Source organism: Rousettus aegyptiacus, unplaced genomic scaffold (genome assembly GCF_014176215.1).
Source record: "Rousettus aegyptiacus isolate mRouAeg1 unplaced genomic scaffold, mRouAeg1.p scaffold_m13_p_15, whole genome shotgun sequence".
Taxonomy (NCBI): domain Eukaryota; kingdom Metazoa; phylum Chordata; class Mammalia; order Chiroptera; family Pteropodidae; genus Rousettus; species Rousettus aegyptiacus.
In genome coordinates, this window is record NW_023416290.1 from 1067660 (window position 1) to 1082500 (window position 14841).

Below are 14841 nucleotides of genomic sequence, written 5' to 3' on the forward strand. Positions count from 1 at the left end.
TTCGTAACCCTTTTTGGGTCCAGACTCCTGTGAGGAGCTCATGGCCGTCCTAGGTCCTCTCCATGCAAAAAATGCGCAATGCAGCATGCAGTCTCCAGGGCTCCGGCGCACGAACGCGCTGATGCCCATGGCCAGGGCTGAGGACACCGCGCCACAACACCTCGCAGCAGGCGCTTCAGCACCTGTGAACGCAGGAGGACTCGGCTGTCCCATCCTTAGGCAGCGACACAAGGCATGCTGTCGGAGATCTGAAAATAATGCTTTTCCATTGGGTAAAGAGAAATGGAAAAATATAGCTTAGTCCAAACGCATAGGGAAATAGCTCCTTCTGTATTTCTATCAAGAGCCTCTTAGTACAAACTTACAAATTGAAAGTGCTATTTTTACTCTGAAATCTGTTCAGTAGTGATAAACTCACTCATGTCCCACACATGCTTGTGCAAAAGGACCCTGTGCTACAACTCTCGGTAAGACTATGCGCAAACGGCAGTATTTCACCTGGAATAGAGTCCTCAGACACAGAAGCCAAGGACATGATTATGGGGAAGCTCCTTGCATCCCCGGCCAATGTGAGTATTTGGAGGTCTTTTCATTTAAACACGACAGAAATATACTTATTGCTGTGTTCCCTATATTCTATCTAAACTTACTGTTATTATAAAATAAAGGTAGACAGGAGGTGCATGATGCAGACAGCCACTGTGGGAAATGCAGGGGTTAAGCTTTTTTATTTATTAACTTTTAGAAAATACAAGTAATGACTCAATATTATGATTTCCTTTAACCCTGAAATATTCTCCTAAAGAGTTTAGTACATTGAAAGATTTCAGATGGATCATAGGAATGTTCATATTACAAGACTCACACGGTGAAAACTTTGGTAAACTAAGTGATCACCCCCGATCTATGCAGATTTTCAGAACTGGGTTAGCTTAACTTTTGAAACTATAATGTATTACAGTAAAATAAGAGTTATGGTTTGTGCCTTGATCTTAATTTCCTAAGCTTAGTACATCCAATTAAAAACAAATTAGAAACTGTGGATAACGAATATCCATTACATCACGTTCACTGTATTTCTTTGTTCTGTATTTTCTTTTATATTAAATAATTTACTTTCATTAAAATCTTTTCTGTAATTCAAATATTTACCAGTGAGTTGATTATTCTCTGGGTCAAATGCAAGTTAAACTATATTAATTGGAAATTGTATTTTAGACTTGAAGGGAAATTTTAATTTTTAGACAGAAAATGAAACCAGTACATGTAAGTTTGTGTTTCTTCTTCAGAAAAGATGTCATAGCTAAAGATGATCATAGCTAAAGATGATCAAGATTTGATTGCATTTAAAAAATTAGTATCTAAAAATTTTAAAATACTGTCAGTGACATCATTTCTGTTTTATTTTTTTGGAATTTTATGATGTATGTATTTCAGCCATAAATTATGAATAGTTTAGCAGAACCAAAAATGCCTTTAGCAGAACCAAAAATGCCTTTTGAATGATGGCTCCTCATCTTTGCTGATTTCAAAAAGAAATATGCTATGTGAACTTCTTGTTGCATAGCACACCAGCTTCAAGGCCGTTTTTCATCAGCCTGAACGTATCTGCAGGCTGCACCTCCTGCATGACGCCCTGCTCTGTTCAGCGGGAGCCCTAGGGGTGATGTTTCTGAAAAGCCCGCTCTGGGAGAGCAAGCAGCATCTCTGGAGCTTGCGTTGTGGAGCATAGCCATGTCAAGAGTGGCGTCTGTTCTTCCACTTATGTGTTGTTTCCTTTCCACAGGCAAAACCTCTGAGAAACATTCGCTCCGAGGTCTGACCACAAACCCTGACCCTCGAAGTCCAGCAGAATCCACTGGAACAATGACAGAGCGGAGGGAAGTGGGGGCTAAGAAAGAAGATCCGGTCAGGTGAGAAGTCAGTAACATGTAACGCATGTTAGGGGGACCACTCAGCCTCCCTTGGGACAATCACGTGTCCCCCCACTTAGCTGAGCAAAGGGCAGGAGAGTGACAGCAGTCACAGGACACAAGGGGACTGGCCGGAGCTGAAAGGTAGCTCCTCTCCAGCCTGCTGTCGCCGACCGGCCACTCGTAGCCACCAAGCAGGATCTTGGTAGCCCTTCGAGTGTCGGTCAGGCCTCAACAAACACCGCAGCTCGGTGTCTGAGTCATGAACATCACAGAAACAACTACCGTGTTTGCTAGGCATCAATTCTAAAAGGAAGAGATTTGAGAGAATGTATGGTTCTTCTTCAGGTTCAGAGAAATAGCCATTCTGATTCTGTAAATATGTCATTGTTCCAGAAGATTCTTATTTCCTTTCATCTGCTAAGGAAAGCATGGCATGATAACCAAGCATAATGAGGGGGAATGGGTGATCTTGATGCCACTGAAGGAATACAGTTTTATAAATACTTCTCTCTAAAAAATTATTGGAGATATCACAAAAGGGAGAGCAGTTTCAGTGCGAATCAGTGAATTCACAGCAAAACACAACGAGGGGCCCCTTCGTTTCGCTGCTTCTCGGCGTGTCGTTACGTGCCTGCTATTCCAGTGTGAATTGTTTAACTACAGTTAATACAATTGCAGTGGGTTTGTGAAATGGTAAGTGCACTCTTCATATTTAACAAGCAAGAAGAGTTGTCATTTAAAACGAAGTTAAAAGTGCCTGTTCCTGCCCCTGCCCCCACCGCCGTCTCTCAGAAGCTCCTCCGCTATGTTAAACTGTGCATTGCCAGTGGGCGTTACAGGAGAATCTGGGACTCGCGTGTTGCACATTGAACACTGGCATCAGAAAGAGCCCATTTTCAATAAACACAAACTCACTGTACCCCACACACACACACACAAAAATGCTGTTTAAGAAAATTTAAACTTGTCAGAGAGATGTCTAAACTCTGAAGTCTTTACAACTAAGGTAAGTAATTATTTCTATTATTTCTATAACTGTTGATATTTACAGAGTGACTTGCAGTTTTATTAGTGGGTCCTTATTGTCTTCACAGATAAGCAACAAAGGCACAAAGGTCGACAGTTCACCTATGGTAACAGGGTCACTCAGCCAAGAACAAACTGCAAAGGATTCAAATTCCAGAGTGACATTTCTTCCTCCCTCCCAACAGTACACTCACCTTTAATTAGTAGCTAAACATCTGAACTAAACTTTCTTCAAGCATTTATTTTAGTATATTTAATTTTTTGTAATAACCACTGTTGATAGGTAGATTTTCAAAGGCCTGGAGTTGAAGCTATAACTAACATTTTTAGGAACGTAGTCCTCTTAACCCAGATTCGTACCCAGTTTCGTACTTTCACACTTCTGAAATGTGAAAATGGAAACCATTCAATTATCCAAGAGTAGGTTGGTCAGCGTGTCTCAAAATACAGAACCCCCGCCAGGTCCGTGCCCACCTCTTGTCACTTGTCCACTCCTGACACAGCTTCTTCCCTCCCTTCCCATCTCTCCGCTCACTGCACCAGTCCTGTCTCAGTGTATCGTACTCACGAGTTGATTATTCTCTGGAATAAGTGATTGTTCTTCCTGCAATGTAGGCAACAACGTGGCTTGTGAATTATTGACAAGCTGCGTAGATCCAAGTTAGCTTAAAGGTCTTGCTTTCTTCTTACATGGCTGGTCACACTTTCCCTCAGGACTGAGTAAAAACCAGCTGCATTGAAGGAGCAACTTAAAAGGGGCACCGGGAGTTCCAGTGTCACTTTTAACTGAGAGGACACTGGAATCCTCATGTTCCAGTACCGCGTAGACGTTCCTGAAGGCTTCCTCTTTGGGCTTCACGGGCACCAGTGGTACCATAGTTAGAATCCTTAGAGGGCAGAGTTTTAACACAGTATTAGAAAATATCAATGATAAAATAAATTTCTATTAAAAGTTTTATTTCATAATTTTCTCAATGAGTAAAGAGCATTTTGGTATTTGCAGTTATTAAAAATCAATGCCTTCAACCTTGGGTAAGGTCAGGTTTTAAAATGCTCTTTCTCTCAGAAAAACAGTAAGGATTTGATTGATTGCAGGCACTAAATATAGATGCTATGTGAGTGATTCTCATCTCAATTTTTTGAATTTTGAAAAAGATTATTCATAAATAAAATTTTAAATTAAGTTTCTCATTCTAAATACCTTTATCTTGTCCTCTGGCCTAAGCCCCGAGCTGAATAGGGACTATGTGGCAAGGCTGATCAATAAATATTGGGGAGGAATGAATGTTGGGGGTTTTGCTGTCTGTGTGTGTGAAGTACAGTGTAATATTATTGATTGTGCTTTAAGTTTCTGTCACACTCAGAAATGAGCAGAGGTAGATACCAGAAAACCAGGATGGATGGATGGATGGATGGATGGACTGACGGACAGACGGGAGAGACAAGATGGACGGATGGAGAGTAAAATTTATTGTCAGAGATTGGCTTACGTGATTAGGGAAGCTGAGCTGGAGACTAGCTTGCTTTCTGTTTATACCCTTTCACAACATTTTCTAAATTATCTATTGAGGAAAAAGAAATTCTTTGCAAATCTAAAAAAGCAACAAATTCATTATCTTGTCAAATGAATTATTTAGCTTCTGAAAGACATGGAGTTCACCCCTGGTAAGTCTCGTTGATGCCATTTGTCTATTACCAGGAAAAATGGCTTGTTTTTGGCATTCCATCTCAATGCATTCTTATTTTTTAATATCAAAGAGTATATTTTGATGGACACTAATGAATAGCAAGCAAAAGAAGATGTGTTTTGCCTGGAAATGTCAAATAGCTGTGTCTGGAAAGAGACAGAGGTGAATGCTGATAGGTTAAGTGGTTAAATAATGAACAAGCGAGTGAGTGAAACGTTTGGTGCCCATGACAGGGTGCACTGCGAGACTGACTTTTACAGTACAACATATGACTTTTCATCACCATTGCTACCGGTAATGCCGAGAAGGAAGATTATTCCTATGAATAGTCTTCTTGGTTCATAACAGCAATCAGTCTCTATTTGGGAGGTTTTAAAATAGGCAGTCATTTCGCAGCAGGAACAATGAGAGCAGAATAGGATTTAGACTCTCATCAGCACTCATCAGCACTGACATTTATTGTCTTGCAGCTAGACAAGCAAGAATCACTGCAGCAAAGATGCTTAAAAATCCATATGTGACTTTACAGTTGAAGTAGAAAAGGAATGCCAACTATCAAGTTCACAAATATAAAATACAGTTTATACTTCAATAATTGATATACTTGTAGAAAGGAAATCAGCTACACATTTGCCAGTTTTGTGGAATGCATAATAAAAATGATACACTATTACTTTTAGCCACAAATTAAAATTTCCCTCTATGGTAAGCAATAGTTTTATGATTAGGCATTGCAAACACTTTCACAAACAGATTAACCATTTATTTTTAATAATAATTGCTTACTTTATTTCAAGCATTGTGGCAGAATAAATGTTTATAAAAATAAATTTTGGGGGGAGAATGTAATTAAAAATACTAAATGAAATATAAAACCTACATTTGAATGCATGTCTGAGCTGGTGAGAAATAAATTCCATTGTTAGAAAGTTTCAATAACTAGTCTTTTCTCTGAAGATTTATTCCAAACTCTTATGGCCTGGATATGATTTTAAATGTGTCATCAGTAAGACAAAACCTGGGGTTAAACTGGATACAAGGACACCTTAGCGACTCCTCCATAAAACTAGGATTACAGAAGGGTAACCCACTGGAAGGTACATTATCCTCCACAGAGAAACAGTGGAAATAATACTTGTTTTATTCTGATTCTGAGTGGAAAATAAGGAAAGAAAATTGACATGGGGAAGAGGAAAGAAGAGCAGAGAGGAATGGACCGGGGAAGAGAGGAGAGAAGACCAGAGGGAAGGCAAGGGAAAAGAAGGGAAGAGAAGGAAAAGAATTCTTAACCATAAGACAGTATTCAGACAGATCTAGAATCAGAATGCCTACAACATCTATACCCTGAAAAAAAATGAGGCTAAAAAATATATTTTAAGGTATTAAATTTGAGAGCCTAGACATCTTCCAAAAACCAATGCAACTGAAAGAAATAAACTTTTAAAACCAGATCTCAGAGGATCCCTATAAAGTTTCAATAAGCATGAATTCACAATCAAAAATTAATAAACAAATGAAAGAAATCATTGTGAACAAGACAACAGAAACAACAAACTACAAAATCAGATTTTTATATTTGCTGATGATGAAATTACCGAAAATGGTATATAAAAATACATTAAGTATATTTAAGGAAACAAAGTTTGAAAATAAGACAAAAGAACAAGGAACTGTGAAAATTAACAAGGCATTTTTGCAAATGAACTAAGCAGAATGTCTAGAAGTAAAAAATATATCTAAAATTAGAAAGTTAGACAGAAGATGCGACAGAGTCAAAGAGTCAGTAAAGTGGATAAGAGGCCAAATGAGTCACCCACAATTCCACCATAAAAACAAAGATGGAAAGAGAAAGAGCGCGAGAAGGAAATTAGAAAGGGTGGAAGAAAGTGTGAGAAGGTACAAATGCATATCAGAATCCCAGAAGAGATAATAAATAGAATGGTGGAAAGTCAATATTCAAAGACATAGTACAATTGTATGAAAGGCCCAATTCTCAGATTCAGTAACTGAATGAATGCAAATCAACTTAAATAAAATAATTGATCCTAAATACATTCTAGTGAAGCTTTAAAGTATAAAAGACAAAAATAAGATTAAATTAGCCAGAGAATAGTTTCTAAAATAGGAAAAATAAACTAATGTCTCAATTCTCAACAGTAACAATGGAAACTGCTAGATGGTGTAAACGGCATTACCAAAATTCTAAAAGTAACAGTCAACCTAGAATTCTATACCTGGCAAAATTATTATTATTCAAAAACGAAGGTAAAATAGACCTTTTCAGTCCAGCAAAATTGAAGTGAGCTTAGAAAAATTTTAATGTGTACTTCAGGAAAAAGAAAAGTGATCTGAGAAGGGGAAACTCAAATTGGTTTAGTCAGGATTCAGACAGGAAAAATTTTTTATTCTAAATATTTCAAGAAGAAGGTAAATACAAGAAATTTGATTGTTTAAAATTTGTCATAATGGGTAGAAGAACAAAATTCAAGGGTGGAGATCGCAACCAAGAAATTAGGAAAAAGCAAAAAGTAGCTGCCAAAATACAGCTGTTCCCTGACTCCAGAGCTGGAGACTGGCCATTGGCTGTGAAGTCTGAAGAAGATTCAAGAAGCTGCTCTGCCCTAGAAAGCATGCTCTGTCTTCTGCCGGATGGAAAATGAGCTGTGCCTTCCTGTCAGCTTCCAAATCTACAGATGTCACTCATCAGCAGATTCTAAACCAGAACCATCCTGGCAAGGGATTCTTAGAAATGAGGTTCCCACGCTTCCAGTCACTGCAGTGACACAGGGCAGTGAAAAACGGAATGAAAGTGCTGAGTGCAAACAGACGATCCAGCACAGAGAATCCAGTCATGAACAAAGAAAAAGGCAAGCATGTGGACGAACAGAAGTAAACGTTGACACCATAAAACAATTATAATAATGTCTAAAATGAGGGTAAAAAATGAGATAGAACTAAGCTAGTGCCTACAGTGGGGTGATTGGAATACAAAAGAATTAAGAGTTTGATTACTTTCAGAACTTCTTAATTAAATGTGCACATTAAAATAGCTTTGAAAAACACTAAATTAATTGAGAGTATTTAACCTCTTTATACCAAATTTATATGGTTTTAATGTTTAAGATAATAGATGAGAGAGTGTGCAATCATCAATTACAAAATGAAATTGATAATTCTATAGAGTATGTGATTTTAAATACTTCTCTTTGTTTATTAATAGATCAAGCATTTTGAAAGTCATAAAAAGTGAACAATATAATTAAGTCTAGACATTTAAAGAATACTTACATCAAGTAATAGAAGGATAGACAGTTATTTCAAGCTTACATTGAAGATATACAAAAATTGAGCATGTGCTATGCCAAAGTATGCCATAAAACCTCCTCAGGAGCTCCTGAGCAATACCGGTGTTTGGGTTCCCGCCCCAGTGATATTGATTAAACTTGTCTGCAGTGGGTTCCAGGCCTTAGTATGTCGTAAGACATCCTCAGATGACCTTAGCATACATTCACAGTGCATTTCACTGGATTATAAAGTGGGTCTCAAAAAAGTTTAAAGATTCTCTGTCATGTTGAATATATTTTCTAACCACTATGCAATAAAGTTAGAAGTTAATTTTTTTAAACTAAAAGCTCAGAACTCACACATTAAAATTTAAAACACAGTTTTAAGTGACCCTTGGGTCCAAAACATATAAATCATGAGTGAAATTAGAAAATACTTAGAAGGGAACATCAATGAAAATCTTGCATATAGAACTTGTGGGAAAATAAAAATAGGTATTCGTTTTGGGTTTTTTTTGTTGTTGTTTTAGGCTCCCCTCCTTCGTTCCATTTTATTTTTTTTAACTAGAAAAGTTGATTATAAAGTTCACTTGAAAGAAAAACAAGCAAAAATAGCAGGAAAGAGTGATGGAGGTGGTGGTAGACTTATCAGATATTAAAATTATTTAAAACCTCTATGGTAAGAAAGTATGATGTTGGCATATGAATAGATAAACCAGCAAGAAGGAATAGAGAATACAGAAATAGATCTAAATGCAAAAAAAAAAAAAAAAAAAGTAGTGTCCGATAAGGTTGGCATCTAAAATCAGTATAAAGGAAGGCAGATTTAAATAAGTGGTGTTGAATAAATGGACAGCCATATGGAAAAATACTAAAATTAGATCTGTCCCGCATGCCCCACATGAGGATAAATGCCTAACGAATCAGATTTAAATGTAAAATAGTGAAACCATGTACTAGGAAAAAATATGTGCAAATTCCTCTATAACTGGGAAATGTCCTAAGGCTCAGAATTCAGAAGCAAAAAAAAAAGAGCTTGATACATTTTTATTATGTATGAAAAAAAGACTGCATTCCAAAATAAACAGGAAAACTTTCTCTGGGGATTGGTCACTTTTAGGGGGGGGGGGTTGATAACAGGCATTTAGTGTTGTTTTGCTTTAAGACGCTTTAAGATCGTTAATGACTCAATCAGCTTGATATCTTCATAATATGTTACTACCACTATTTCATTTTCCTTTTCAAAATGTAATACCAGAAGCACCATGTGCTTAATAGCGTAGAGTCAACCAACGTATCATGTAACCCCAGGAGCAAAAACAGTGATCCCCATACTCAGCACGGTGCAGTGTGAAGGTCCATCTCTACCTCAAAAGTAATTAGTAGTAGATATGTAAGTATAGGTTATATGTAATATAACGTTCACATATTTATTGTCCATATATGTATATATTTGGTGGCACATTAGCTGCTAGAGCGTCCACCTGTGCTTTCTACTCTCATCCGCCATTAGAAATGCGTGCCAGGGGACACAGGCCAGGCGCGACCCAGCCACAGGGCTTCCCTGAGCAGCTAGGCCCGAGTCTGCAGGCGAGCATGCGCAGTCGCCCTGAAAGGGGAACACACCTGCAGATGGTTTGTGGTCCCCTGCTAAATCTCTCTGCTCTTCGTCATGCAGAGATGATGGAGCCGTTGCCTGCTGCCATAGAAAACCAGAGCAGACAGAACTCTCTCTTTCTTTGATATAGAAAGAAGGAAATTAGACAATTTTTGTGTTGTTTTATGGCACCTAAATTACGAGTCTGAAACATGGGTCTTGTACACCTAGCAGACTGGTAGGAACCATAATGTGACTGATGGGTTGAGTGGAAGGGTTTAAAAATTACACAAACTTATATTTCTCTGAGGCAGGCAGGTCACATCCATGAGGTAAATACACTGGGGATGTGGAAAACAGGTGAGCCCGATGACAGATGGGGAGGGGGTGCCGAGGTGAACCCCAGCACACCTGGGATGCCGCCTCACCGGAAAGAGCCCCTCTGAGAGCCGCCGTGTGGAACAGGGCACCGATGCCAGCATTATCTGATTTTTTCAAGAAAATCCCCAAATCTAGAACTCCATATTTCGAGTACTACCAAAATAAATTGAATTATTTTAAACTACAGGCCAAACAAAACACAGCTTTAGATGGCCGATTTACCGTCTCTGCCTTGAAAGAATAGATTGGTTCAGACAAGTTCACTGTTAGGAAACTAGAGATGTCTGCGCGAAGACACCCGGTAATGCTGTTCCCTGCGTGAAGCTTGCGTGGTGGGTAGAATCCAAACCATGAGAACAGTTCACCTGTTTTAATTAATGACTGCTGCATTCCTTCAGTGTGATTTTGTTATGTTTAGGATTTGGGTTATATTATATTTTAGGCAGTCTAGATATCTTGTGTCTGACATTATTTAACAAGTAGTCTTCCATGTTGCTGGCTTGTTTCTGTAGCCAGTCTCCTTAGTGCGCTCAGAGTAATGCCAGTATGCGTCCGTAGTGAGAACCTAAGAAAGAGATTCTTTTGCCTCTACTTGGAAGTTAATAGATGGAGGCCGGAAGATCCAGATAAATAGGTAAAACAGAAGGCCCAGTTGTGGGAGGGCGACTGGATGGCTCATAGTGTCTCTTCAACTCTTATCCCCTCGGGAAGACTAGAGTAATCCGTCTGCCATTAGCAGGAGAAAGAGCATAATGAGACAAAAGAGCGGCAAGATACAGGAGGGAGACACCTGGTGACAGTGGCAGACAACAGAGTTGAATTAGGAAAGGAAAAAGAGATTCCCAGCTAGTGAGAGGTGATTTGCAGCACGTAGATTTTCGAAAAGCAGCACATGGGCTCTGCAGATAGGTTGAGGGAAGCAGCCCCATAAGAGCCTAAGTGTAAGCTGGCCTGTGGGGCCGGGTGGGGGCTCCGCATACTCTCTCCCCCTGTTTGGCAAGGGAGGGACCGGATGTCTCAGCAAGTCAGCGAGCAGAGGTGTGGGGCAGTCCTCACCGGCCAGAGCGGGCCAGTTGCCAGTGGCGTTGACAGTTCCCTCTCAGACGTTTAGCGTAGGATCTGGCACTTACTATGTGCAGTTCGAGATTATCCCCTTGTAAATGAAACATCGTGTCTTTTACTCTACTCCAAGTGATTCCTAAAGGGGAATCACAGAGTGAAACATACATATTTTTAAAGTTTCTGATAGAAATTTTATGAGTGCAGTTTTAGGCTTAAATATTGTTCTCATTTTAAATATAAGAATCTTTTCAAATATGGCTGTTTTTACTAGCCATGAAATGTCTTGGCAATTCTTCCTTTATATGGAAGGTAATGTTTTCATTTATCGTTATTCTCTTTCCACATCCTATAGTATCTAGACAGTTTGTTACATCAAAGTGAGAGCTTACGTGTCTAATTCTACACCAGTAAATGCTCAACCTAATTCTGCTGAGACAAATGGCCTAGCGACTGGTTTGTGTGCGAACGGCCAGCTAGGAAAGTCGCTTCCGCCTAGAGTAAGTAAGGATTCGTGTCACTGGAGGTGGTAGCTGCAGCTGCTCACCACGCCCTTGATCAGGCATCCAGCTCCCAGAACAGCCGAGCTCTGGTTGGCAAGGCACCGACAGAGACTAGAGTAACACACAGGTTCGAGGGAGAAAAGCAGCGAGGGGACAAGCTGACAAAAGAAGAACACTCAGAAGTTCCCCACGTACCTGTGTCCATTTAATCCATTCGGTCAGCACAAGCCGGACACACTTGTGTCTAAGGCCAGCCCCCACTGGTGTGCCCGTCCCCTCTCGCCTGCTCACTGATGGCACTCTGACAATAATTCTCTTTCTCTCCAGCAATGGGTAAATTGTCCTGTCTCTATTGGATCATTTCTGTAAGCATGTAAACATCTTGTACATTTCTTATGTGCAAACACCAGCAGGAACAGGGCGCCCGCTTAGCTCCGTGTGGGCCGCCGGCCGCCGCCCCGTGCCCCTGGGCCCTCTGCGGCCGCTCTCAGACCAGTGCCCTGCGCTCACCCCTGCTGCTGCTTCCCTCCCGTGCCCTCCCGAGCCTGTTTCGGCCAGGGTTTTATTCCTTTATCCCACCAACTTTTATCTACTTCTGTGAAAGCTTTTGTTGCTTTTGTCCACTTTTACCAAAGTCACCAAGGCCCTCTGTACTGCCAGATACAGTGGCCAGTCCTCGGTGCTGCGTTTTTCACCCCTCGGCCGCAATGGCAGGTGAGCCTCGCTCCCACCTCGAAACCCCGTCCTCATTCGGCTCCGCCTCATCGCAGTTCCATTCACGCAAGGTTTTGCTTGGTCCTGTGGCTTTAGGCAACATCGACACCCTGAGGACTCCCAGATCTATCCCCAGTCTGATCCCTCCCCAGTTTCAAACACTGGTCACCTCCATAGCATCTCCACTGTGGTGTCTGCTAGACATGTCCAAATCCTCCTCCTCATTTCCGTCCCTCCTTCCGAGTCCACTTCTCCTGTCATCTTCCCTGTGTCATGTGAGGCGCCTTCCTCCTCCCATCTGCCCATGACGAGGCCCACCGGGTTCTTGCTCTTGAACAGTACGGCCCAGCCCAGCCAGAAGCAGGTTCTGCTTGCCGTTCCTTTGAGAAATATTCGACGTTTTAGCACATCTCAGCACCTCCACTGCTACTACCCTGGTCCACCCCTCTCACGTGACTCAGTCACCTCACTTCCAATCTTTGCCCCACCGGGGTCTGTACTCCACAGAGCAGCCCAGGGGTCACTTGGAAATGCAGATCAGCCCTTTCTCCTTCTGATTCTCTGCTGGCTTCCCATCTCATGCTGAGCGACACCTGTGGTTCTCACGGCCCGAGTCCTCCGTCATCTGCCCCCGGCCTCCCCGCTGCTTCTCTGAGCTCAGTGCCCACCACGCCCCCACTCACTCTGACCCAGCCACACTGGCAGCTGTCCCTCAGATAAGTCCTCAGGTATCCCCATAACTTCCTCCCTCGCATCCCTAAGTCTCTGATCGAATGTCACCTGTAGGAGGGCCATCCCCGACCATGCCACAGCAGTCCTTGAATTCTGCCTCTTACCCTGGTCTGTTTTTCTACTCTGTAGCATTCATCATTTCCTACTAGGTATTTCAGGCTAAGACTTCATTGTTTGCTTCTAAATTTATAAACAAATGCCGAATGAATGAATGAATGAATGAACGAACGAATAGGGTCTCGAAATTAAAGAATTGTAGAGGTAAGGTAGTTTTTTTCATTGATTTATGACTTTGTTTTTAAAATTCTCATATTTAATGTATTGTCAGGTTAATTTCTTCTAAGTAATTCTGCACATTTTCTTCCATGAATAGATTTGCTCAAGGTCCATGTCTAATTTTACAATATTTTTATCACAAAATACCACCAAGTCTTTTCCAGTGGCTCATAGCAACCTCACAATTTAATGTGCTTTTAAGCTATTTGGGGTCAAGAAGAAAATCGGACCCTTATGCTTTAACTGGTTCTTCAAGCATGAGACATACAAGTGAGGCATTCGATTTCCTCTATGATCGCTGGTTTCCGTTGCTGTCATTCCGATGATGCCTGTGATGACCGGGTTTGCAGAAACCACTATAGTCAGGAGGTGACTGCGCTCGGCGAGCTAGGAGAACGGAGGTTGAAGTCTGGACTTGAGCAGGCACCAGGCCACATGACGAGAGCACTGGCCGCTGGGACACGGGGAGCCTTCTCTTCAGGGCAGAACGAGGTGGAGGGAGGTCTCACTGCCGCCCAGGCTGAGACCCAGGGTGGCCCCATGCGGGAGCTCGCAGGCCCGCTCCCCTTTCACCCACTTGGAGCTCAGCGCGGTGTTTTTCTCGCAGTAATGAGCAATGCATTTACTCACATGCTTTTAAAATTAGAATCAGAGGGTATTTTTTAAAGTAATGAATGCTTTGCTTCAAACATACCAACATGTGTTTTGAGAGGAACTGGAAATGTAACATATGGTTCACGTACACTTAAACAGGCCTCGTTAAGACATCAGTCTGAGAAGAGGGGCTGTTCGCCTCGCCAGCCCCCTTAGGTGCGGCAGCCTCTACTCGGTCATCAGTCTTTTCTCAGATCAGATAGTTGGTATCGATAGGGCCTGATGAAGATACTTCATTCCCTGCTTTATGTAGACAGTTTTAAAACCATCCACTAAGGAACACGAACTACAACACGAAAGGAGCTTCACACTCTGACTCTCAGGACCCCCGCGGGCGGCTCCTGCTGAGCGCCGCGCTGGCTCGCGGGCCGTGGGCGGCCTCAGGAAAGGCAGCGAGGCGCTCGCGGCTCTTCCCCGCTGACGCTGGCCAGCGTCCCGCCAGGCGCGACGGCGGCCGCAGCTCTGGCCCCGCGCCCCTGCCGCTCCTGCTCCGTGTGGCACCCTGTCCCACACCGGTCGGGTCTCCTCCGCGCACTGGGGCGAGCACAAGCCTAGCAGGCCCGGCGACCGCCCGCCTCCGGGCCCACATCGGGACAGAGCCCGTGCGGCTCCGTCCCAGCTCTCGGGCTGTTACTCCCTGCGTTCCGCCTTCCTCAGTGTTCGGATTCGACCGCTTCCTTCCGCAGCACCTGTCTGCTTGCACCCAGGGAACGTTTCCCGCTCTTAAGGCCTTTTGGAACTAGATTGGGCGTGCCCGATGATCCCTGTGTTTTAGACTGTGACCTGCAAAGTTATTTTGCCATTAACGTGCCGTAGCGATGGCATGGCAGGGTTCCCAGGAGGGGAGCACAGACGCGGACGGAGGGGCCGCCTTTTACGAGACTTAAATGCTTACTGACCCATCGGCTAAGTACAGGAAAAGACTGGACGAACGTCTAACAGTGGAAACGAAAACTTCCTTAGACTTGAGTTTTAATTGGCTGAGAACAAAGCTGCTTACTGACTGACAGA

General features: G+C 42.2%; 1 protein-coding gene across 1 annotated transcript in view; it reads left to right on the plus strand.

Moving 5' to 3' along the window:
- Nucleotides 1-330: 330 nt before the first annotated feature.
- The window catches only part of CNGB3 (cyclic nucleotide gated channel subunit beta 3), an 80398-nt gene continuing 65887 nt past the window's right edge, over nucleotides 331-14841 (plus strand). Inside the window, exons 1-2 of the mRNA XM_016153160.2 lie at nucleotides 331-569; nucleotides 1787-1913. Of these exons, the coding sequence (XP_016008646.2) occupies nucleotides 476-569; nucleotides 1787-1913 (221 nt within the window). The 5' untranslated portion in view covers nucleotides 331-475. The remainder of the gene's footprint in view (nucleotides 570-1786; nucleotides 1914-14841) is intronic.